The sequence below is a fragment of the Acinonyx jubatus genome, chromosome X (genome assembly GCF_027475565.1).
Source record: "Acinonyx jubatus isolate Ajub_Pintada_27869175 chromosome X, VMU_Ajub_asm_v1.0, whole genome shotgun sequence".
In the NCBI taxonomy this organism is placed as follows: Eukaryota; Metazoa; Chordata; class Mammalia; order Carnivora; family Felidae; genus Acinonyx; species Acinonyx jubatus.
Genome location: NC_069389.1, coordinates 34,973,715 through 34,998,665, shown reverse-complemented (window position 1 = coordinate 34,998,665; position 24,951 = coordinate 34,973,715). Strand labels below are relative to the sequence as shown.

General features: G+C 43.8%; 1 protein-coding gene across 1 annotated transcript; it reads right to left on the bottom strand.

The window, feature by feature from the left end:
* Positions 1-23,020, bottom strand: ATP6AP2 (ATPase H+ transporting accessory protein 2). Its single transcript, XM_027053907.2, has 9 exons — positions 22,842-23,020; positions 15,717-15,847; positions 13,936-14,067; positions 8,614-8,709; positions 7,852-7,989; positions 6,936-6,989; positions 5,333-5,482; positions 4,425-4,544; positions 1-1,054 (listed from the first exon to the last, which is right to left on the bottom strand). Exons 1-9 carry the CDS (start codon positions 22,879-22,881, stop codon positions 860-862), a joined length of 1,056 nt encoding a protein of 351 aa, XP_026909708.1. The 5' UTR covers positions 22,882-23,020; the 3' UTR covers positions 1-859.
* Positions 23,021-24,951: the final 1,931 nt, after the last annotated feature.

The window sequence follows — 24,951 nt, the reverse complement described above, 5'->3', positions numbered from 1 at the left end:
TTTGGAATCATTAACTTTATTTGTCACTCTTTATAGACATTGGTCCACTTCTGCATGAAAAGTAGGGAGCATCTCCTTCCACTTAATATTCCAGAGAATGACGTTGTACCACAAACCATTAACAGTAACTTACACAGGGGGAAAAGTTACTAAAAGATTTTATATTCAAGCCCCAAGATGTCCCCCAAATATTGGTTTTTGTGGGTATAATTATAGGTATCTATAACTCCACAAAGCTAGTTTCTTTTTAGATCAGTGTAGTATTTTTTAACACCCACACCATGACCTGCATCACCCAACTTTCAGGAGAGGTTAAAAAACAGCTATCCTCTGTCAATCAGATGCAGTGCCCAATCTAAGTAACTGTGTAAGAAGCACTCTTATAGTTTAGGGCTACTTGAAGTTAAAAAGTTTCTATCTTGTTGCAGAGATATTTACATCAAATTAAGACATTTACACATAGTTCATAGGATGTAACAACTGAAATATTTTCACCTATCCTGTGTAAGGAAGTTATTAAACACTCATAAGTTTCTCTAATTCAGTGCATTTTCCCAACATAAATAACACAAGCTATTCTAAATGTTTTACATTTATTTCAGTGCACATTTCCAAATGTTAAATGGAATGAAATTATATTAAATGGTTATATCATATTTGAGCATATTATGGAATCTAATCACACAAATCAGTTCACATCAATATAATTCACTTTAAAAGAACATCACAGGCACACAGAACAAAAAAAATTTTTTTTTTTTATAAATTTAAAGTATACCATCTACTTTCAACTACACTAAAAGATTTAACAAAACAGCCAATTTCCAAACCCCTTTTCTAAGTCTGGCATAAGGAAAGTTCAATCCATTCGAATCTTCTGGTTTGTCATCCTATAAATAATGCTGTCATATCCAGGATCCATGTTCCAGATATTGTAAGAGGTGACAATCACAGCCAAGGCCAAGGCGATCATTATCCAAAGTACCATGTTGAAAACCACTGAATACTCAAGGTTATACTTATATGCAAGATTATAGGGGCTTGGTGGGTTCCTCTACAATGAAGAAAAGAAAGATATCAAAAGGGAAGAATTTTAAGATAGGAAATTATCCCGGTTTGGTAGCTATGATTCATTTATCTGATGATCACTTATTTCTAGGTGGAATCAAGACATGCTTATACTAGGAGGAACCAAGAAGGGGAGCTTTCCCAGAAAAGGTAAGCACATGGTCAGTGGAAGTATAAACCAGTCCAACTGCTTGAGAAAATGGGGCAACACCAGTAACGTTGAAAGTGTGAATATCCCATGATCTGGCAAGTCCACACCCTAAGAACCACTGCTGTATGTACCAAGAGACACGCACAAGGATATCCATTAACAGCACGGAAAATGCGGCACATCCACACGACGGAACCCACAGCAGGGAAGACTGAACTACAGCCTGTGTGACCCTTGGAAACAAGAAAGAGCAGCAAACGATACAGAAAAATACAGATAGTGTGATTCCATTTATGTAAAATTCAAACACAGGCAAAACCAAACAACACTGCTTAAGGATAAATCCATTAAGTGGTCAAACCGTAAAGAAACAAGGGCATGATTAACGTATCAGGGCAGCAATTACCTGTAGATGGGGAGGGTAGAGAGAGAAGACGAGGTTCCTAGGAACAAATACTCCCTTCCGCTTTATACAGTATTAAAATGTTTTTCCTTAACTAGCACCACACACATTACATGTTTGTGCGCATGTTCATCCAGCTGGGGCTTGGTGGAGGTGGACTCTATTCCAGGCCTGTGCAAAGGCACCGTTTGGGAAACAGTTCATTCTGACTAGAGAACACAAGGAGGGAAACCGCAGATGTGGCTCGAGGGTAAGTATGGAGAATCTGGCCTGGAGCCTATGGGCAAGGAAGAGGCACTGACCCGTTTCAAGCAGGAAGTGAGTGACAGGACCAGGTTTGTCTCGAGAGAGAAGAGATTGTAGCCCCACAGCCCCAGCACCTGGCGTGCTGTAAGCACGCAAACGTTTCCTTAAACACTTCAAACTAAGAAAGCAAGCTAGTGATTTCCGTTGGGAGAGAGAGGGTGGGTACACACACATGGGGGGAGCTTAGAGAGGAGGCAAACGTTAAGGGATTTCACCCTCGAAGACCTTTCTTTTTTCGGGGTAAATGGGTTCCCTATCCCTGTGTACATCTCCCTGCATCTTCATATATTCACAGAGATCATCACGCACAGTCATCAGCACAATCGAATTGTGGAACGTTCCCATGACCGTAAAAGAGCCTCAAGCTCAAGGCCTCATTTCCAGTGAGGTTGGCAAGACTGTCAGCACAGGGTTGAGGGGCAGACGCTGGACACAGACCACCGGTCTGGGCAGAATGGTGTTTATTCCCAGGAATGTTTGGTACCAGTCTCCCATCTCAAAGTGGTTTCGTCTATTAGTATTAACAGATAGGAAACTTTAAAAATTCAGATTACATATGTAAAATGTTAATTCACAACCTTGTAAGTAAAGAAAACCCAACAACCACCACCTGGTTCTTGCTCCTCACCACGTGCATAATAATTTCAGAAACTACTTCCTAATAAACCCACTTTATCCATTATAAATTCAGCCTAACACCTCAGAGCCAATTCACCTCTATAAAACTGGTTTGTCAAACTCCCTAAACAAGGGTACCTTCTTCAAACTGGCACACTTCTCTTTGGAACTGCTTCACATAAAACTAGCGGGCCTGACGTGGACAATGTTGAAAGAATCTAGTATTTAAAGTCTCTGGTTACATTCAAATCTTCCTTTAAAAACAGTGTCCTGTGGGGTGCCTGGGTGGCTCGGGTCATGAGCTCACAGTTTGTGAGTTTGAGCCCCACATCGGGCTCTGCAGTGTGGAGCCTGCTTGGGATTCTCTCTCTCTCCCTCTCCCTCTCTCTCTAAAGTTCTTTTTTCTTGACTTCTTTATTTCTTTAAATTGTTTTGTAGCCTATACCCATATTCTTCTGAGGTTTTTGGTGGTCTAACGGACGCTTTGGTAGCTACCTTGCACTCACGGTGGACTGGCTCCACCTGCTTTACGGTGTTCTGAGTTCACATCTGGGGACGCCCCCTCCACTGTGGCTCGTGGGGAGGGAATGTCCTCCTGGAGGTTTTACACAGACTCCTGCTGGGCACCGCGGGTCTTTACCAGCCTGGGGCCAGGGTTTGTATTAATTTCTTGGCCTGGGGCTTTCTGGAACTTGCAGGTAAGAGAAATTTGAGCCGCACACCAACAGGAAGGTGGTCCTGTGGTTAAGAATTCCCTAAGAGACATTTCCATCCCCAAATATACCCCGACTACATAGGGCCCAAGCTGCTCTTCTGTCTCCTGCTGGTGGGCAGATGACGGTTTTCTGGTCTACCCTCTCCCTAAGGGCAGAGCCCTGACAGAGTCTCACAGTTTTATATGGAGGGGTCAGTTTCGAACTCCACCCTTTCAGGGAGCCAAGGGCCTTGTTTCCGGTCTCCTGGTAGCCCAACTGGAAATGTGCCTAGGGTAGCCTGCTTACTAGTTTCCAAGTACCTCTTCTTTATTTGCTCCTTAAGAATTTCCCTGTCTTGAGAGCTAAGCTGTGCACTCAAAAAGCTGTTTATGTTTTATGAGTATTTCTAAGTGCTCTGCAGTGGAAAAATTGTTGGATTGTCTAGCTTGCCATGCTGTCTTAAATCAGGTCCTGCAACTCCAATTACAGAATGAAACCACCTCAAACCAGGCACCTCTAGCTTACCTTGAGCAGGCATTACCTCTGACCATCTTTAAGGGCCACACCGCACTCAGTAAAACTGAGCACGGTGGCGGCTGCAAATGGGTCCAAAAGGGAGTGTCTACAAATGACGGGGTAGCTAATTGCTCCACGCTATGAAGCCAACCGTTAATAACGGCCACACGACGTTCGGGAGTATCCGCGATGCTACTGTCGTATAGGTGCACGTGTAACATGTAAAGCACGTGTTTTGCTACGGCTGGCACTCTCGCCCAGGACCCTCTAAATGCTGAAAGCAAGATCCAGGCCCAAAACTTGTGGTACATTATCAGGAGTATACGGAGCAGATCGTAGCAAATGAGGGACCACGCCACACAGATGGCACACGTCCTGGAAAAGCAGACTCCACGTGCTGACTCCTACCACTCCTTGCGACAGCAACATTTGAATTCCCTTACCGGCTTTGACACATTTATCCCGAACTCAAACGCTTGCTTTATCTGATTACAACCCCCAAATCCTGGCAAAACACATCGGTCCATGTGAATAAGCAACCTGTGTTTTCATTTGAATCGCTTTTCAGATTTCCTGACTCTTCTTCCAGGTCTCCCACAGGTGATCTAGGACTTCGTGGGCTTTCTTAACTTTATAGTTTTAAAACAGGACCTAAAAATGTACTCACCTCTTGTTTTGCCTCAAGAATAGTCCTTGTCTTCCTCACAAGAGACGTGTCAAATGATCTGACGGTCACTAACTCTACCACAGCATTCCCACCGTAAAGGTTATACATGTCATCTGCAAACTGGAGAGGTACTGACATCACTATGAATCACAAACATGTATTTATTAAAATAATTTTAAAGCCCTGTGCACCTACAAGAACATTTGCCTATTGGCTAATGAAATACACTATGTCTTAAAGGTTTGATTATGTTAAAATATTCAGAAAAGTTCACCTTCAACATATATTCAAATGTTCAAAATGAAATTAAGAGACAAGTTGTTGGCATGTAAACTGGGGGAAGGGAAGTGGGAAAGGGAAATGAAAATCTTCCTAAGTGGTCTCTGGTTCATCACAAACACCTAGAAAGTTTAACTCACCGAAGACTTGCAGGGGAGCAACTCCAAGGGCAGAGAAAAACTAGCATTTATTACACGTGTACCACACATCTACTCAGTGTCTGGGATTGTGCTAAGTACTCTCCTTCGATGATTTCCATAGGGCTAATGGGGACAGAGTTTCAGTTAGGGAAGAAGAAAGTTCTGGCAGTGGACAGGGGTAACAGTTGCACAACAATGTAAACGTATTGAATGCTACAGAAACGGACACTTAAAAATGGTCAAAATGGCAGATCTTGTGCGTATTTCACCACCATAAAAAAAGAAAAAAGTACTGTGCTGGAGTTAGTGATCTGCCAACATTAGAGAGAGACCTCCTGGCACACACCTCTGACCCACTCTACCCTGGGACATGAAAATGAGGGGTCCTCCAAGAAGGGGAAACTTCAATTAATGGTACTTCACTAAATGGATTTTTCCACTGAGAGGCTAAAAGTGAAATGGTCACACTCTAACTGCTCAGTAATTTACCTTTTGCAGAGCATCGACAAGAATCTTTGAAGCATCCCTGAATTGTTCAGAGTCTTCCCCATAATGTTTCCCAATTTCATCCAGACCTGCCAGCTCCAGCGAATATAAATCAGGAGAATGATCCTTGGCTAGATGCTTATGTCGAGACAACTTAGGAGAACAAACAAAAGGAAGTGGATAAAGTAATGTCAGACACAGCCACTTGAAGTTTTATACCTAACTAGACTAGGCTGAACAGAACCATACCAGTGTGCCACAACACACAGTCTACTAAAACGGTGGCAGACAGAATCAGTTGAAATGGGAGTTTCCGAGAAACCCAACACAAATCTCATTTTTAAGAGCAGTTTTAAGACTCCTTGAACATTTAATAAAAGCTCTTTAAAAAACTCCTTAGTTAAAAAACCTCAGATAGGAGGGAATGTCTGGCTAGCTCAGTCAGTAAAGCATGCAGTGCTTGATCGCAGGGTTGGGAGTTGGAGCCCCACGTCGGGCCTACGCAGAGCTAACTCGAAATAAAAAAACCTTAGATATGAGCCGGTGTATGAAAGAACAGATAGTTGGACCAGTTCGATCCCAAGAGAGCATGAGCCATCAGTGCTCAGAGGGCAGATACCTCCCAGATGCCCTCCTAGACCACCTGGGCTGACCCCTAGCAATACACCTCTAGACTCCCCAAACCAACCTGCTGAAAACTTTGGGCAATAAATTCAGAAGACAGTATACAGGTAAGTTTTCTTATTTCAGTAACAGGAGGATCTTTTCGAAAGTATTCACACAGGGGAGCCTGGGTGGCTCAGTCAGTTAAGCGTCCAGCTCTTGATTTTGGTTCAGGTTGTGATTTTACAATTCGTTGAGTCTGAGCCCCTCATCGGGCTCTGCACTAGCAGTGCAGAGCCTGCTTGGGATTCTCTCTCTTTGCCCCTCCCCTGCTTGCTCACTCTCTCTCAAAATAAATAAACTTCAAAAGTATTTAAAAAAAAAAATCACACACACACACACACACACACACAATATACTGCAGGGATATTTATTTCCTTCCTTGTGACAGCATTATTAGTCCAAACTGTTATTTCTATTTGTTTTTTAAATTTTTAGATAAAGCACGTGCATGCACGAGCAAGAGAGCGGGGAGAGATTCCTAAGCAAGCTCCACGCTCAGTGCAGAGCCCAACCCCATGATCGTGAGATCATGACCCGAGCCAAAATCAAGAGTCAGATGCTCAACAACGGAGTCATCCAGGCACCCCTGTTATTTCTATTTTGGACCCAAAGATAAAGATAGAGGAATCGGGTCTTAATGTCTCTCAAGAAATCAACAGCCCCGTCAGGACTACAGTGAGGGTGGCCTTACTCCCAGGCCTGTGTCCTTAGAAGATACACTCCCTGTCTCTCCCAAAAGCAAAAATGCAAAATAATTTCTCTGTAACAAGAGAGGAGTTCAAAATTCCCAACACCACTGATTTCTCAATTTTCGTGCTATTATAACTCTAGGGCATACTTAATCAAACTTCAGTTGGTTTCACTATCATTCACGGATTCTCAGGAAATGTCTTTTGGAACCAAAATAAATGAAACTGAAATACGAGAGTAACCTACTTACCAAACTTGAAATATCGTGTAGCACTTGCAATTCAGAAAGAAAGAGCAGATCAACCTGCAGAGAACCAAAGGAAATAAGCATTATTTTAAATCTGCACCAGAGATCTGCGTTTTGCCATTTATCACGTAAGGAACAAGATACTACAAATGTTAAGCACAGTAAGTGACTTCATGCAACAAATGTCCTCCATTTGGCAGGTTCACTTCAATTGAAAATGCACATAAAAACACTATTTCCTAACAAAAAGGTGATGGTCATTCCCAGCACAGGGACTACCACTCAACAGCTGTGTTTCTGATAAAGGCACGATAAAGCATCCAAAGTCTCAAGGGGCCTTCCCTCAGGGCATCACAATACTCTGACACACTGCAGTGAGATCCCGCCAGCGGCCCTGCCTGCTCCCCTTCCTTGAACATGTTCCGCAGCAGAGCAGAAAAGATGGTGGCCCTGCTCAGCCACGGGTGGTGAAGAGGGGAGGCTGCCACAGAGGTGGCATGCCGCGTGCTGAGGCTGATGGGAGTGAAGAGTGAGTGCCTCCCTCCACTGTATTGCTGAGAATCAGGAAGAGGAGGCAACGCGTCAGAAATGGCAGCGAGTAACGAGTATCGGCCTCTACGTAACCAGATCAACACAGCTCCACCCATCGGGTGGTTCGTGTGACTTCTGGCCGTCTGCATTCACTGGTGGCAGCCCTCGCACGAGAACGCAATACTCATTTGCTCAACTCACAAAAAAGAGTCTGTCTAGTCAGGAGATTCGTTTAAAAATTACACTAAAGGAAAAAAAGAATCTACTCCAGCAGTCAATTTGTAAAACTTGTCATTTCCTAAAATTGCAAGTTTGCTCTCATGTCAGAGAGCATAAGGAATGGGAAATTAGTAATGATATTTATTCATTCAGTGACAGCACCACTTACTTCATTGTTCCTACTCAGAGAATTGAGGGGAAGTGAATTGAGAACAGAGTTTTCTTGAAACAGGCGATTGCGGAGCTGTCGTAATGTTACTGAGAGGTCTTCAAAAACCGAGTTCGCCTTCCCCACCATATACACTCTCTGCAAGAAGAATCCAAACTTTTGTTACAGTCGGCAGATTAATTCTAATATACAAAGTAAATACAAAATAGAATATAGGTTATATATACTATATATATACACAGCATATGCAATCTTTCATAAAAGTAGGTTTTTAAAAATTTATTTAGAAAGCGTGTGTATGGGAGGGGCAGAGAGAGGGAGAATCTCAAGCAGGCTCTATACTGTCAGCATGGAACCCAACACGGGGCTCGATCCCATGAATCCTGAGATCGTGACTTGAACCAAAATGGACGCTAAACCGACTGGGCCACCCAGGCACCTCCATAAAAGTAGTTTTAAATTTTCATTACATAAGGAAGCTTATTAAAATAATTTTTTTAAACATTTATTTATTTTTGAGAGAAAGAGAGAGAGAGAGAGACAAGGTACGAGCAGGGGAGGGGCAGAGAGAGGGAGACACAGAATCTGAAGTAAGGCTCCAGGCTCTAAGCTGTCAGCACAGAGCCCGATGCAGGGCCTGAACTCACGGGACTGTGAGATCACGATCTGAGCCAAAGTTGGAGGCTTAACCGACTGAGCTATCCGGACGCCCCAAGGAAGCTTAGTTTTTAAAGCATCTTCAGTAAAAACTGTATCACTTACCTCCTCACTGGGAGCCAACTGCAAAACTACCGGAGTTTCTTCAGAAAATAAGGAGTGAATGGAATTTGCAACGCTGTCAAGACTAAAAGGAACTGCCTGAAATTTAAGAGTAAGACCTCAATTATCATTGGAACCCAAGGGGTAAGAAAAACCATTCAGCAACAAAAGAGCCTTAAAAGAAAACAAACAAAAACCCCATCATTTCCTATGTAAATTCAAAAGACCCCCATCATTTCAAAACATAAACAGCCTTTTGAGGGTGCAGACAAAACAGCCCTTAGTGGGCCAGGAGTATGTATCTCCCAATAAGCCTTAATGGGAAATAACTTGCCAACATGAAGGACACAACACTCTTGCACAAACTATCATTTTCTGGTCATAGGTCATGTATTTTAAGCAGGAAGTAATTTGGCTTCAATATGGATTAAGTGTGTCACAACGAATGTATATTCTACTAAAAGGTATTAACTTGTATGTAAGAGGAGGTCAGAAGAATTTAATTGAAAGAGAACTAGACTTCATTTTCCATTTCAAAATGTTTAAAATGCTGAATTTAGGGTTTATCTCCAGATAGAATGAAGACTCAGACAAGGCATAAAGTATGTCATAAGAATTTTGAAGCCTCTATCTTGGGACCACATCAAATTAAAAGAACCAATTGTAGCAAAATCTACTTTTTTCTTGAAATTGTTTTTACTAAAAGTATAACATACATGTAATAGTGCACAAATCTTGGGGTAACAGCTCGAGGAATATTTACAAATGGATATGCTCATAAAGCCCAGGCAGATCAAGACAGAACGCTATCAGAGCCCTAGAAGGCTCCCCATCCACTCTCTCCACGCCCAAGGGTAACCAAAATTGACTTCCATCCGCATAAATTTTTTAACCCCACGTTATTTTTAAAAATAAGTTACAGTAACATTTCCCCTCAAAAAATTATGCTATCCTCAATATTACTATAGTAAAACAGCACTATAATAGCATTTTTGTTTTTAATGGAGATTTCTTACAGTGATTGTTTTCCCGTAATTCCCTTTGCTAACATGGTATACAGGCAGAAAGAAATATGATTAATAAATCTTAGATGAAATCCCAGCATCAAAATGAAATTGATCAATTTCATGATACTGTGAAATAAAACCAACTTTTTCTCACTCAAGCTGTGTACTAATTCTTCGCAAAATTCTCTTAAAATAAGTTCTGGAGACACTGAAGAAGGAGGAAGAGTCACACTTGCAAATGCACACTGTCATGGTGCCCGAGGCGGCCCCGAGTGCTCTCCTCTTGCAGTCACACAGTTCACCTCAGGCTCTGGAGGGAACACAGGAGATGTGACACACTCTCCAGCCTCATTCCACCTTGTCAAATGGCACTTGTGTCAGGAAAGTGCCAGATTAAAGGTAACATATCCTTAGCAATCAAATTGGAGAAGCTAGAGTCAGATAAGAGCCAAACTGTAAAGGGAAAATCACACAGACCACTAAGCTCAGAAAGGAAAAGGCTCAGCTGCTTAAAATCTGGCTCGTTTTCTTCCACTGTATTAGAAGGATGTGTGTCTTTGTCCCGGAGAAAATGAAATTCCTGTATCTTTAGACTTGACATTCTAATGAGAACAGCTGGCTAATCAAGTAGAAGCTTCATTAAGGGGAATTCTAAGACATTCTGCTTTTGTAGGTTTTGTCCTCTGAGCCTTGGATTTCATTCACCACCTACTGCCAGGAAAAGTATTAGGAGCAGTCAGTCAGGGTCAAGAAATAACATGAGCTCTTTTTACAGCTTCTACTCCTGTAAAATGAGGCTGGTCTGTTAAAAATGTTGAGTTTCAGATTGTATGTGATTTAAATTCTTAGTAGCATTTTGGATATTTAATAATTTTTTTTAAGTTTATTTATTTAGGGGCACCTGGGTGGCTCACTTGGTTAAGTGTTCGACTTCAGCTCAGGTCATGATCTCACCACTTGTGAGTTCGAGCCCGTATTGGGCTCTGTGCTGACAGCTTGGAGCCTGGAGCCTGATTTGGATTCTGTGTCTCTCCCTCCCTCCCTCACGCTCTTTCTCTCAAAAATAAATAAACATTAAAAAAAAAGTGTTTTACCATTTATTTACTTTGAGATAGAGAGAGAGAGAGAGAGAGAGGTATGAATGGGGGGATGGGGGAGAGGAAGAGGGCAAGTAAGAATCCCAAGCAGGCTCCATACTGTCAGCACAGAGCCCAATGCGGGCTTGATTCCCACAACAAGATCATGACCTGAGCTGAAATCAAAAGTTGGATGTTCAACCAACTGAGCCACCCAGGCACCCCTATATATTTATTTTAAAAGGATCTTCCACAATGATTTTCACAGAAATTGCATACTTAATAATCTTACTATGATTAAAACATTTTTAAAATCTGCCTCTTTTTTTAATGTTTATTTTTGAGAGAGAGAGACAGAGACAGGGCATGAATGGGGAGGGGACAGAGAGAGAGAGAGAGAGAGAGAGACACAGAATCTGAAGCAGGATCCAGGCTCTGAGCTTTTAGCACAGAGCCCGAATCAGGCTTGAACTCACAAACCACAAGATAATGACCTGAACTGAAGTTGGACTCTTAACTGACTGAGCCACCCAGGCACCCCTGCCTTTTTTTAATAGGCTCCATGCCTAGTGTGGAGCCCAATGCGAGGCTCAAACTCACAGCCCTGAGATCAAGATCTGAGTGGAGATCAAGAGTTGGATGCTTAACCGACTGAGCCACCCCGGTGCCCCTAAATCTGCCTTTTGATTTTTATTGTTCCCTTTCTTCCATTTGTTCTGAGATTCTTCTGGTTTCTTTAGCTCATTGATTTCCAATCGTTTAAACTAACATGTAGCATTTAAGGCTATAAATTTTCCTTATCACTTTAGCTGCACCCCACTATTTTTTAATATATGGTACATTCACTGGTATTTAGTTCCAAATAATTTCAAAACTCCCACTGTGATTCTCTCTTCAACTCATGAATTATTTGGGAGCACATCTATTCCAACTAACTTTTCCTGTTGACTTAAGAAATTTTTTTTCAAGAGATATATAGAAAACCATATACAAAGTCTAGGGGTGCCAGGGTGGCTCAGTCTGTTAAGCGTCCGACTTCAGCTCAGGTCATGATCTCATGGGTCGTGAGTTTGAGCCCCGCGTCGGGCTCTGTGCTGACAGCTGGGAGCCTGGGGCCTGGGGCCTGCTTCAGGTTCTGTGTCTCCCTCTCTCGGCCCCTCCTCCACTCATGCTCTGTCTCTCTCTCTCTCTCTCTCAAACATAAAATAAAATAAAATTAAAAAAAGAAAGAAAGAAAATGAGGATTTACCTCTCCCACGTCTCCAACCACACAGCCCCATACATGCACTCCATTTCTCTATCTTCACCCTCCCAACAGTCATAACTTTCACTGGATCCATATCATTTCATTATTATGATGATTACACAATATTCTCAGCCTAGCCTTATACTAGACAATTACTGCTTTTCGGTTTTGCTCTTCTAGTCCCTAATGGCAATAGGAAATCTGCTATCTTTCTACTCTCATTCCTTTGTAATAACAATGTCTTTTCTGTGACAGCTTATATGATTTTCAGTGTGCTTTAAACCTGAGGAGTCATGTATTTTGTTTTTACCACTTCCAAATACATTTTCATTTATTTATTATTTCTTACTGAACTGTAGTCGACACGCCATACTCGTTTGCAGGTGTACAGTGATTTGACATTTATATGCATTAGGAAACGATCACTATGGTAAGTCTAGTTACCATCTGTCACCAAACTTATTACAATATTATTGACTGTATTCCCTCTGCTTTACCTCACATCCTTATGACTTGTTTCATAACTGTAAGTTTGTACCTCTTCATCCCCTTTACCTATTTCCTTCATCCCCCCCACCCTTCCAAATACATTTTTTTAAGTATTTTGAGAGAGAGCGAGTGAGCGCATGAGTGGCGGAGGGGTAGAGAGGGCGAGAGAGAGAATCCCAAGCAGGCTCTACACTGCCAGCGTGGAGCCTGATGCGGGGCTTAAACTCACGAACCATGAGATCATGACCTGAGCCAAAACCGAGAGCTGGACGCTTAACTGACTGAGCCACCCAGATGCCCTCCAAATACATTTTTAAGGTATCGTTTTGTGGTTTTCAGATATAAGTGCACTGTGGTCAGAGAGAGTGGTTTGATACTAATTATTACTTGTTGAGATTTGCCTCGTGGTCTAGTACATAGCCCTTTGTAATCACGTCATGTGTGCTTTGGAAATACTAGACCACAGAAAGTCTGCAAAATTCCTCCCAAACCATCATATAGACCAGTCTTACAATGCCATGAAATTAGAAACTGAAAAATCAAAAATTACTTGAAAAGAACCCACACGTTAAACACTTCTAAATAACTCATGGGTTAAAGAAATCACAATATAAATTATGAAATATTTAGAAGTGAATATCAATGAATGCATCACCTATCAAAAGCATCATCTAACTGTGTCATAGTTTGTATCCCTTCCTTTAACTCCTTCACAATTTTAACGTACGTATTTTCAAATGTCTTTGAGATTGGTCAATTATCTGTAGCTCTAGGGATTAATTTGGTTTGTGGCACCTGCTGACTCTCTCATGACATTTTTTTTTCTTGCAAGGGCTTTGTAAATTCAACTCATTTTCAATTTTTTTTTTTTTTTTTTTTAACCAAACCAGCCCCGGGCTGTGGAAGTTCCATATGCGGTGGGTCATGGGAATTTGGAGCACAGCACTCTGCACAGCACAAGCCTGTAGTTCTGATTTCTCTTGGGAGACTCTTTGGGTCCCAACGCCGAGAGCGGTAAGCCAGCCCCTCTATGGCAGCCCTGGGGCAGTTGGGGCTTTAGCAGTCCTCCTTCTGAGGACGAGACAGCACTCTACAGCCCCTGGCTTTCTGCAAGGAACATAATTCCAGCTTCAGCTCTTGCTCACCGCTGTGGCGTTTGAGTTTCCCATTCCTATCTGGCAGCTAGGTGTATTTCTTCCTTATCTGAAAGTTCAGTTACGCACATAAAAGCATTTTGGTGACTTCTACGTGCCAGCAGTGAAAGGAGGGTCTCTCACGACAGCTCAGCCAGCCATACTGCCTGAAGAGCCAGTGAAGGAAAGAGTGAAGCAGCAAAATAGCCTCCAGTCTCCTTCTTACACAAAAATCAGGTAAAATTCGGAAGGGAAAGTGACAAGATAATGCTCGAGAAAATGTAGACAAGAGAAGTGTGCTTAGAACACAATTCATAACGACGGCTGACAAGATTAAAAATGCATGCCTTTAATTTTTTATAATAAATACTCACATTCTCCAGAGGGTATGAAATGACACTGCCTGGGGGTAGAGCGAGTTTGTCTACTCCCTTCACCAACACCAGAACAGTAGCCCGAGGACGATGGAACAGGTTACCCACCGCAAGTCCCGGCCAAGAAAGGTCCTAAACATTGGAAAGCATGAAACGGTGCTTAATTATTAAGTCCAGAAACCATTTCCTCAGTAACATCTACTGAGCAGAGCCAAGGGGTTCTGGGATGACACTGGCAATGAAAATTCACAGGGAGAGCAAAGGTTTCGTTTAAGGCAGCAGCTGTAATCTAATGGAGGATACAGATTTCAAGCTCCTTCGTGCTCGTACACTTCTATGGATCTGAGATGACAAAGTCAGTCATCTCACACCTTTTGTGGAAGAAAACAGACAAGTAAACAAAATGCAGGTACTTTTCAAATTCCAGATTACAAACTATTCTCTTCATATAAACATGGACGTTTTCTTCCCCCACATCATCACTTGCCCTTATCTACAGCATGGCTTCTCTTTCACAGGGACACAGCAAAACTATCACCAAAAGTCTTCTCTACAGACTAAGCTCTTCATAAAAAAAATTCCTGCTGGAAGTAACCCATATTAATTTACTAATAATTATTTCTAAGGGTTATTTTGACAGCCATTGTAGTCGATTTTAAGTTTGTAAAGAATTAGGTACAAAGTTCATCCTTATACGTAAACAACCAGTCCCGGCCACACAGGGAGCTCAGGGGCTCCACCCACAGGCCCAGTAGAGAGTAGCTCCCAAGCGTGGCTTCTGGTTTCAAGGGCACTCAGCACCTAGGAGGAAAGTTCCTTTGAGTAACTGATGATATCTAGAGGCCACATCAAAAGCACCAGATTTATGAAGTGGGAAGAGATAATGACAGCAAGACAGAGCAAACTGCATCTCCTATCTTCTAGCCCTTAACTTCAGATCTCTCACACTGACAGGATCTAGGCCCCCTCCACTACATCATGTAAGCAGCCAGTTACTCAACAGGTTATGGCTTCATTGTGGGAAACCAAGGTCCTAGGCTATCCCACAGCTACTGACCACACTATCTTCTTAAACTCAGGCAAGATGCACATGCATTTTATCATTCATAATAAACTGCAGTAGGCTGAACGTTTCTGCCCCCCCCCCCCCCCCCCCGCCCGACACACACACACAAATTCAGGTTGAAAGCTATTCCCCAATGTGGTAGTATTAGGGACAGACCTCAGGGACCTGATTAGGTCATGAGGACGCAGCCCTCATGGTGGGGTTAGTGCCTTATAGGCTTCCCCCCGCCAATCTGAGGACGTGAAAAGAAGCCAGGGGTCTGCAAACTCGAAGAGGGCCCTCACAAAGAATCCCACCGGGCTGGCACCCTGATCTTGGACTTCTAGCCCTCAGAACTGTGAGAAATAAATGTTTGTTGTTTCTATACGCCACCCAGTCTATGGCATTTTGTAATAGCCCGAACTAAGATAAAGAAATATATCATGTACTGAAAAATAGGTACAACTATACATCCTATGGACAGAGGCATTCTCTCATATACAAAGAACATCACTACTCTGAAGAATTACATGGTTAATGACTTATGATGATTGGGTTTCATAAGCAAGCTTACAGCACATCTCTAAATCTCCCCAACTACAAATGAGCTTTTTTACTTCTCTAATCTGTACCCAATATACCTATGTTTGCTTGTTGCTTTCTTGGGCTATTAGCAGAAATCAGCAAAAATACTTTCAGAATTAGCTCCCAATATCTTTTTTTTAAATACACATACTTCTTTAACAGAGAAGCCCATGGACAATGCAGCCACGTCTGGGATTCGCTCTCCTGGTATAGGCCAATTTCCATCTCGGAAAACAACAGACCCTGGTGATCTCAATATACTAAACTCGTTCCCCAAAACACCTGGAAGAAAACAGATTAATAAATGAATGCTCAACATCATAAATCTTTTGCACCCACGTTGAAAATTATTAAATATAGAACATGTTTCCCCATTCTTGACTTAGCATACTATATATTATTAGACAAAATACTGAATCAAAAACATCAAATTATTTTTCAAAGTACTGCTCTCAGAACCTAAGTCGATACATTCTGCTCTAACAGAGGCACAGTTATGAAACAGGATTCTCCTAATGATCTACCTGCCTTCCTACAGGTAGCCCTTAAACAGGGGGGCATGTGGTACTTCGGCAAGAATTAGAAATCAATGGCATTTCTCCAGCATTTAAAAATGCAAACAAAACCCTGGCACAGACTAAAAAGGAAGAAACTTGAAATCCCTATTATTATGTCTGCCCTCAACCCTGTCTTCAACATGCAAACTCATAAAATTCCTAGTCTTTCACTCTGAAACTTTAGCAAGTTCGCCTATCTTAGGATGGAGATCTTTCTTTACATCCCATAAGCAAATAAGGACTGTCAGACACTGGGCAGAGGCAGTCAGAATATGAACACGTCATATGAACCAGACAGAATATGAACACATCAGACTTCAGAAGCAAAGTAGTCTAAGAAATAGTATTTCCGATGGGTGTATCAAGAGGCTGAGGAAAGGTATTCTGTAATAATAAAGCCCACTAGTCTAGCTAGGGAGCCTGGGATTAACAGGCGAAGGATGAGAATAAAGGGACTATTTGATAAGTCCTCCGGGGGCTAAGGATGAGGTCTTCGGCCTCTTCAGCCATTTTGTGTTAACCCATGATGTCTAGCTTACACAAGAACATGTAACTAAGGGAAACTTTCAGATTCCTATGAAAAGATTAGCTCCAAGTCCAAAACAAATCTTAGCCATGCTTACCTCGTATGAGAAAATTAGACTTTAATAAAGCATCACTGTTATTCTCTTGACCTCAGGAAAGTATCACTTATGGGGTATGGGAATAAAGTTGGAAGCAACAATAAATGTTTTGGTGTTGCAGTACTGACAGTAAATAAAAGGCCTCAGGATGGTGCTGATACAACATGAAGAGTTATGAGTTTCAATTCAGCGCAGCCGCCAGAGTAGGAATTTCCAAAATGTTCTAGCCGAAGGCAGGCAAAAAAAAATTAGCAGAATGGGATGGCTGTCTGTAACTGATGGACACCTTGGTTCACTCAAGTAGTGGTTACTGCAAACACTAAGGAAAATGGGGCAGCAAGAGACCTATACTTTCCAAGTACCATACACATATTTGGGTCTGGAGACAGTCCTGTTCTACAATATGACCCTAATCACTCAACCCTGGCAAAGAAAGCTATACGGAATGACTTTGCCCCTCAACATTGTTGTTGCTGTTGTTTTTTTAATGTTTACTTATTTTTGAGAGAGAGCGAGAACCAGGGTAGGGGGGAGGAGGGGGCAGAGAGAGAGGGAGACAGAGGATCCGAAGCAGGCTCTGTACTGACAGCAGAGAGCCCGATGCAGGGCTCGAACTCACGAACCATGAGATCACAACCTGCAGTCGGACAGACGCTTAACCGACTGAGCCACCCAGGCGCCCCTGCCCCCAACACTGTAGGCAGATCCCCCACTTCTGTGCCTGTACAACAGTCCTTCAGGAGTCTTGAGCTTTAGAAAACCTTATGCTGTGGCTCCCAGACTGAGAAACTCTACCAGAATATAACCAGGGAGGGAGGACACCACCTCAACTTACAAACCCTACATTTGCCAGCAGTCATCTCCACTGTGCCAACATTCCAGTCCCCTGAAAAGTCCTTCCTTGTACTGAACTGAAATGAGCTTCCCAGCTTCTTGCAACTTACTTTATCACCCCGACTCAGTCTTAACAGATAACCTCACCTCCAGTTTCAAGAGAAAACCGAGGAATCCCTCCCACTGCCTGCTTCCTCTCCCTACCACAAATTTATCTGCACAAGCTCCTAGCCTTATCTCCTCTCCCTCCAGATGTTGGCAGGGACGTCCCTCCAAGAGTCTGACATTATCCTGGCATTCAGCCTTCTTAGGGACCTTCATCTGCTCACCTATTAGTCATTCAACGTTTATTACGCCACTATTCTGGGAAGACAACCGATCAGGAGTGAGGCGGCTATGTGGTTGTAAGCATAAAAAGCTGGCCCTGCTGAATATAAGCTCCACGAGGGCAGGGATTTCAGTTTGTCTTGTTCACACAATATCCCCTAGAGCGGGAGAACAGTGCCGGACACATTGGTGCTCAAGAAATAGTTGCTGAGTTAATGAATAAAAGCCACACCTTGCACTACCAACTTCCCCTTTTCAACTGGCTCTTTCATTTCAGCATAAAAATACACTTAGAGTGCTCCCATTCTAAAATTACAACCACAAAAAACCCTCCTTTGGGCCTACCAGCCTCTGCTTCCCTTCAGAGGAAGAATCCTAGAAGAGTAATTAACCACCATTTGCTTCTCTACTTCATCTCATATTACTACCTAAACTCCCCCATGCCACTGAAACCACTCACCAAACCCAAAAGACAATTCTCAGCCCTTAATTCATTTAACTTCTCAAAGCACCTGATACTGAGCAACTCCCTCCTTAAAAATCTTCCTGCCTTGACCCTCCTGAAGCCCGGGCTACTGTTTGTTTTTTTCCCCAGTCCTTCTGGGACTTGGTCTCTTTCTCTTCCATCCTTTAAAACAGTGATGTCCTAACTTCTTAGATTTCAACTGTTTCAGTACAAAATCTGAAAGTAGCCCCAATATACACATAAAGTACACACGTGTAGGACAGACTATACGTTGATAATATATTACAAAACACACAAAAATAGAAATGTTTTAAAATGTTTATTTGAGAGAGAGAAAGAGCAGGAGCAGGGGAGGGACAGAGAGGGAGAAAGAGAGAATCCCAAGCAGGCTCCACACTGTCAGGTCACAGCCTGACACAAATCTCAATCTCACAAACTGTGAGATCATGTCCTGAGCCGAAATCAAGAGTTGGACACTTCATCGACTGAGCCACCCAGGAACCCCCAAAACAGAAATTTTTTTAAGAGGATGAGGTAACTGTGTAATATTCTTCCCAATTCAACCATGAGAAAACATCAAACTCAAATGGAGGGACAGTCTATGAAATATTGGACCATTAGTATTAAAAAAAACAACAACGGGGAGTCTAGGTGGCTCAGTTGGTTAAATGTCCAACTCTCCATTTCAGCTCACCTCATGATTTCCGGGTATCCTGAGTTCAAGCCCCGCACTGGACTCTGACAGTAGAGCGTCTGCTTGGGATTCTTTCTCTCTCTTCCCCCTCCCCAGCTCACGCTGTCTCTGTCTCTCTCAAAATAAATAGATATACTTAAAAAAAAACCCAACAACACAGGAGATTAAAATGGACGTTCTAGTACCCTCTTCTGGCATCCCAAGAGACCCCTCTTTTGAGATCTGAGGGCTCCATTCTTGACCCTCACCGCTTTCCTATTCTATATCCCTGTCCCTGGCTGAGCCCAGCTACTCCTCAGGCTGCAAACACTACAACACCGATGGCTCCCAGATTCTTCCCTTGAGCCCGAGACCCACAGACCCAACAGTCAGCTGAGCAGTTCCTTCTAAGTCCCACGGGCCCCTCAAAGTCAACAGGTTCCAAACTGAACTGACCGTCTTTTCACAGGCTCCTTCAGTATTCTCTATCTCAAAGGATGACACCACCTTTCATGCAGCTGCTCAAACAGGTCTTTAAATCCTTCCTCAGCACCACAGCCAATCAACTGCCAAATTCTGTGGATTTTTTTCTTCTTATCTCATATATCCCTTCCCCTCCAGGTCCATTTGCACACTCCAGGTCCTTACCGGGTTTGCTAGAACTGGCCGCCTTATGACCTGTCACACCATTCTCTGAGCCAGCCTTTCTAGAACCTTTTCAAAATAAGGGTGTGCTCATTCACCCACCAGTTTAATCACCTTCACTTGCTGCCCAGAGCTTTGGAGACAACCCAAAACATAACACCCAAGGAACTTCACCAAACTTACTTCTTCTGGGATGTCCCCAACTTAACTCTTATACATTCAAGCCCCACCAAACTACTGGTTCTTTTGCACTCACATCTCTGTGCTTACACATGCCTTTCTGCCTAAACTGCCTTTTGCCCCCACCCCAACCTTTCACATATTTGCCCCCCTCTCCCCCCAGGGAAATTTCCCTCAGCTTCCCCATTCTGGGAGAGAGAGAAAGTATCCTTCCCTCTAGAACTCCCACCATACTATGCTGTGATCAATGAACGGTGGATGGAATCAGTAAGAGAAAAAATAAATAGGGGTCCCTGAGTGGCTCAGTTAAGCTTCTGACTCTTGGTTTCGGCTCAGTTCGTGAGTTCAAGTCCCGCACTGGGCTCCACTCTCAAAGTGCAGAGCCTGCTTGGTATTCTTGCTCGCCCCCTCTCTTTGCCGCTCTCCCAACTGAGCTCTCTCCCCTCCTCAAAGTAAGTAAATAAACTTTCAGAAAAAAATAATACATAGGTCCTACTTTTGACCTCTGGGGCATCACTGACCACATCACACCCCTCTTCTACAGGACACTCCTTCAAATTCCACGTGTTTGCCCTTGGCCTTTCCTCTCCAGGCTAAACACCTGAATTTTTTCAAACACCCCTCATGACATGGTATTGATAACCCTAGTTCCCTTCCTCTAGTCTCTCTCCAGTTAACACCATTTTAAAGGACTTCTATTTTTTCTCAAATAGAGAAGCCCAATCTCTTAAAGATGTTTTCCACTAAATCACATTTAGTCATTGTGGAAAATAGTAATTTAACCTCACATGACAAGACCAAGCAATGCAGAGCTGACAAGATCTGATTCTTAGTTTGTATGAACTAGACTATTCTAGTTAGGAAAGCATGTTCAAACCATGTACAGAAGCAATTACTTTGCCTCAGACCAAAAACAAACAAAAAACACCTAAACTTCACTGAATCAAAATAGTATCAGTCACAACATTAAAAGATGGAATTTCGGGGTGCCTGGATGGCTCAGACGGTTGAGTGCCGACTTTGGCTCAGGTCATGATCTCACCGCTGGTGAGTCTGAGCCCCGCGTCAGGCTCTGTGCTGACAGCTCGGAGCCTGGAGCCTGCTTCGGATTCTGTGTCTCCCTCTCTCTCTGCCCCTCTCCAACTCATGCTCTTCTTCTCTCAAAAATAAACGTTAAAAAAAAAAAAAAAAAAAAGACGGAATTTCAACAGACACTCAGTTAAATCCCAGTATCAAAGGGAAGATTCTGAAATTTCAAAAACTGTGGGTGCCTGGGTGGCTCAGTCAGTTGGGCAGCCAACTTCAGCTCAGGTCATGATCTCACACTTCCCGAGTTCGAGCCCCACGTCCGGCTCTGTGCTGACTGATCAGAGCCTGGAGCCTGCTTCGGTTTCTGTGTCTCACTCTCTCTCTGTCCCTCCCGTGCTTGCCCTCTCTCAAAAGTAAATTAAAACATTAAAAAAATTTTTTTAAAGAAGAAATTTCAAAAACTGAATTAAAAACATCCCTCAAAGTAACTTACTAGGAGTGCCTGGCTGGCTCAGTCAATTAAGTGTCTGACTCGATTTCAGTTCAGGTCATGATCTCATGGTTCATGAGATTGAGCCCTGTGTTGGGCTCAGCACAGAGCTTGCTTGGGCTCTCTCTCTGCCTCTCTCCGGCTCGTGCACACATGCGCACTCTTTCTCTCTCAAAAGAAATAAACAACCCTTAAGAAAAAAGTAACAGATAGATCAGGATGAATTTTCCAGAGCCAGGAGCAGAAACGAAAGGAACAAGACAACCCTAAAACTTGGGGGTATGAAAATAAGTATAGCTATCATCAACACACCACCCTGAGCACACCTCCCGGGATGGCCAAGACCTACAGATTTCAAGAACATCAGTGGTCTATACCCTCACGCAGAATTAAACCACCATTCCAAAAGTGGGTTGGGTCACCCCAGCACCTCACAAAGATGTTTAACCTACAGGTTTTAGGCACACTGGGGAACAGAGCCCCGTTTCTCTAAGTTGTTCTCAACTTGGCCTCTTGTTCGCCACTGTCTGAGCCCCCAGGCCCCATCATTCCCACGCAGTAGCAGCATTTCCATTACCTGTACCACAACACACATAATGGAAAAGACCCACACTCTGAAGCCAGCTGTCGTGGGTTCAGTTCCAGCTTTGCTGCCTACTACTTGCATTGGTGTTGGGTAATTTATTTAGGCTTGACCACCCTGTAAAGCGAGGACGATGTCCTCTTTAAGAACTGCTATAAAATTAAATTAATTCCATGATACACAGAAAGACGCCAAACATTAGCTGACTTGAATACAAGAGAACCTAGGTTCTACCCTGAAAGCTACCATTTACCTGACATGTGACCCTAAGAACGTGACTCACATCTTAGTTTCCAAATCCTTAAAATGGAGAACCCTGACAAACTATTGAGAGGTACTCTGAATTTGCCTTTAGAAAGAATCCTATAGAAACAATCACTCCACCTCCAACTTTTCTATCCTGAAACACGTTAAGGGAAGAGAAGGGAATTTCATCAATTACTGATGACAACCGCTAGAAAGGAAGACGGCAGAAAAATGCCAAGAAACGCAGCATCTGATGGCAGCTAAGAAGTCTGCCTTCCCTTTCTCGCAGAGGGCTGCGGTTCCACAGTCAATTGGGAAATGCATCCCCGTGCTTCCGGAGCCGGAAAAGACCCGCGGCAGGACCGGCGGACGCGCCTTCCTGGAAGAGGCAGCGGGCGGAGGCCGGCTCAGGTGTCCCCCACACGGCCCGGCCCGGCTCCGCCCCGGCGGCCCTCCAGACTGCGCCGCCACAGGTCGGTCCGAAGAGAAGGTCGAGGGGGAGGCGGCTGGGGCGAGGCCGCCTCCGGTTGCCCGCACTGCGGCACCCACCCCGCTGCCGCCCACCTGAGGCCGCCCCCGACCCCCGAGGCTCACGGACACCCCGAGCGCGCCCCGGTCCTCACCCGCCGCCAACAAGGACAGGAGCACCACGAGCACAGCCATGGTTCCGCGGCGGCCGCAGCAGTGCAGGGCGGCACGGACCCGGCCGGCTGAACGCGAGCGACCACCGCAGCGGGAGGGGGTGACGCTCTCTGGCTCGTCCCGACTGCCTGAGACCGCCCCGTCGTCGCCTCCGCTGGGACGGCTGGCGCCTTCTCCACCAATCGCCAGCTACGTCGCGGCTTGCGGGAGAGACGTAGGCTGGGGAACGTCAGGCTCTTGGGCGGGGCCTAACGTGATGGATGGGAAGACCTGCCAATGGTAGGCAGCGATTGAAGAGTCGAGCAGCTCCGCCCCCCGGCCCGTGACCGCCAGTCACGAGATTGAGGGTAGGGCAGGGGGTCGGGGATGTGGGGGATGACGGTGCCAGTCGAGGGATCCTGAGTGCCCACGGGGTGGGACTGGCTCCCAGGTGCGGACCCCTTGGCCGATCTCTGGTGACGGTCTCCAACCGGTCTTTCCTGGTCGCATGGCTCCGCCCCGCTACGAGTGCAGCTGTGGAAGCTACGGGCTGATTTGGATTTCCTTCTAACAATTGCCCAGATGCTGAGCACCTGCTGGGAGGAAGCCAGGCGCCTTGGAACCCCGGCCCTCCAAGTAGGAGTACCGGATAAAATACAAGACGCCTAGTTAAATTTGAATTTCAGATGAACAACGAATACTTTTTATTATAAATGTCATGAATATTTCATTGGAACATGCTTATACTTAAAAAAATATATGTATTGGGGGGCGCTTGGGTGGCTCAGTCAGTTAAGTGCCGACTCTTGCTTTCAGCTCAGGTCCTGAAGTCATGATTTTGTGAGCTTGAGCCTGGCATTGGGCTCGTGCGGAGCCTGCTTGAAATTCTCTCTCTGCCTCTCCCCCATTTGCTCTCTCTCTCTCAAAATAAATAAAGTTAAAAAAAATTAAGTATTCATAGGGGACCCTGGGTGGCTCAGTGGTTAAGCCTCTGACTCTTGGTATCAGCTCATGTCTTGATCTCAGATGGTGAGTTTAAGTCCCACTTAGGATTCTGCAATGGGGCGTGAAGCCTACTTAAAAAATTTTGTTGTTGTTGTTGTTTATCTGAGATTCACAGATGAGTGGGCATCCTGTATCTTGATTTGCTAATTCTGGCAACCCTATCTCCTAAGACCCTCCTGTCACCAGGAGTGATGGGACAAGAATATTATTTCCTTCATCCATTTGCTCAGTGTTAGGTGAGGGCTAGACCTACTAATCATGCCTGCATCCATTCTTCCCCCTTTTCAGGGTTGGTTTTTTTTTTTTTGCCTAGGTTTTTTTTTTTGTTTTTTTGGTTTTTTTTTGCAGGAAGAGACACAGTTTAACACCTAAGGTCAGCAAAGGATGCCCCAGCCCAAGACCTTGAAAGGTGTTTGTGGTTTCAATATGCAAGTACAGGAGAAGAAGAGGTTCTGGCAGGTAGCAAAAACCGTGAGATGCAGCATGGAGAAAGCCTGTCAGGTTGAGCATTAACTGATTTAATGAAAGAAGAGATTATATGGGGAAGGGGTGGGGGGGAAGATGGAGCTAAAATGTTCAATTACGCACATGTTTATTGAGAATATTAAATGCTAAATAAAAGAACTGCACATCAACCTGCAGGAAATGGGGAGCCATCGAAGGTGTTTGAGCTTTGTAAAGTGCACAAAAACAAGCCAGACTTGTTGGGGGTAAAATACCCCACTGTTTACAGTTTCCCATTTCCATTTGCTTCTTGGGATTAACTGAAGGGGAAAAAAAAAAGAGGTGAGTTGGAAGCAGACCTACCCCAGGAAAAACTTGCCCTACTCAAAACTGGAATCAGAACACTCCCCAAATACTCAGTTTTCAATTTATGGAACCCACTATACTCACCAAAGCCACTCTCAATTTATAGAATGGAATCTGAATCTCCTCGTTCAACTTCAGGAAACTTTTGACTCTCAAATTTGTATTCTTTCAGAGGAGAATTGACACAAAAGTGACTTTAAAGAAATCTGAAAGGGGAAGGGAAATTTTTCCATTAGGAATGTGAAATTATTAGATTCCTCAAAATGTCTAAAGCAGCTGATTTCCAAAGCATCAACT

Bases quoted from the DNA above. Each gene is read 5' to 3' on its own strand.
- ATP6AP2 (XM_027053907.2), bottom strand. From the start codon at position 22,881: ATGGCTGTGCTCGTGGTGCTCCTGTCCTTGTTGGCGGCGG. The intron at 15,848-22,841 runs GTGAGGACCGGG...GTTTTCTTCCAG, and splicing joins CCTGTCCTTGTTGGCGGCGG to GTGTTTTGGGGAACGAGTTT. The intron at 7,990-8,613 runs GTAAGTGATACA...TTCTTCTTGCAG, and splicing joins AGTTGGCTCCCAGTGAGGAG to AGAGTGTATATGGTGGGGAA.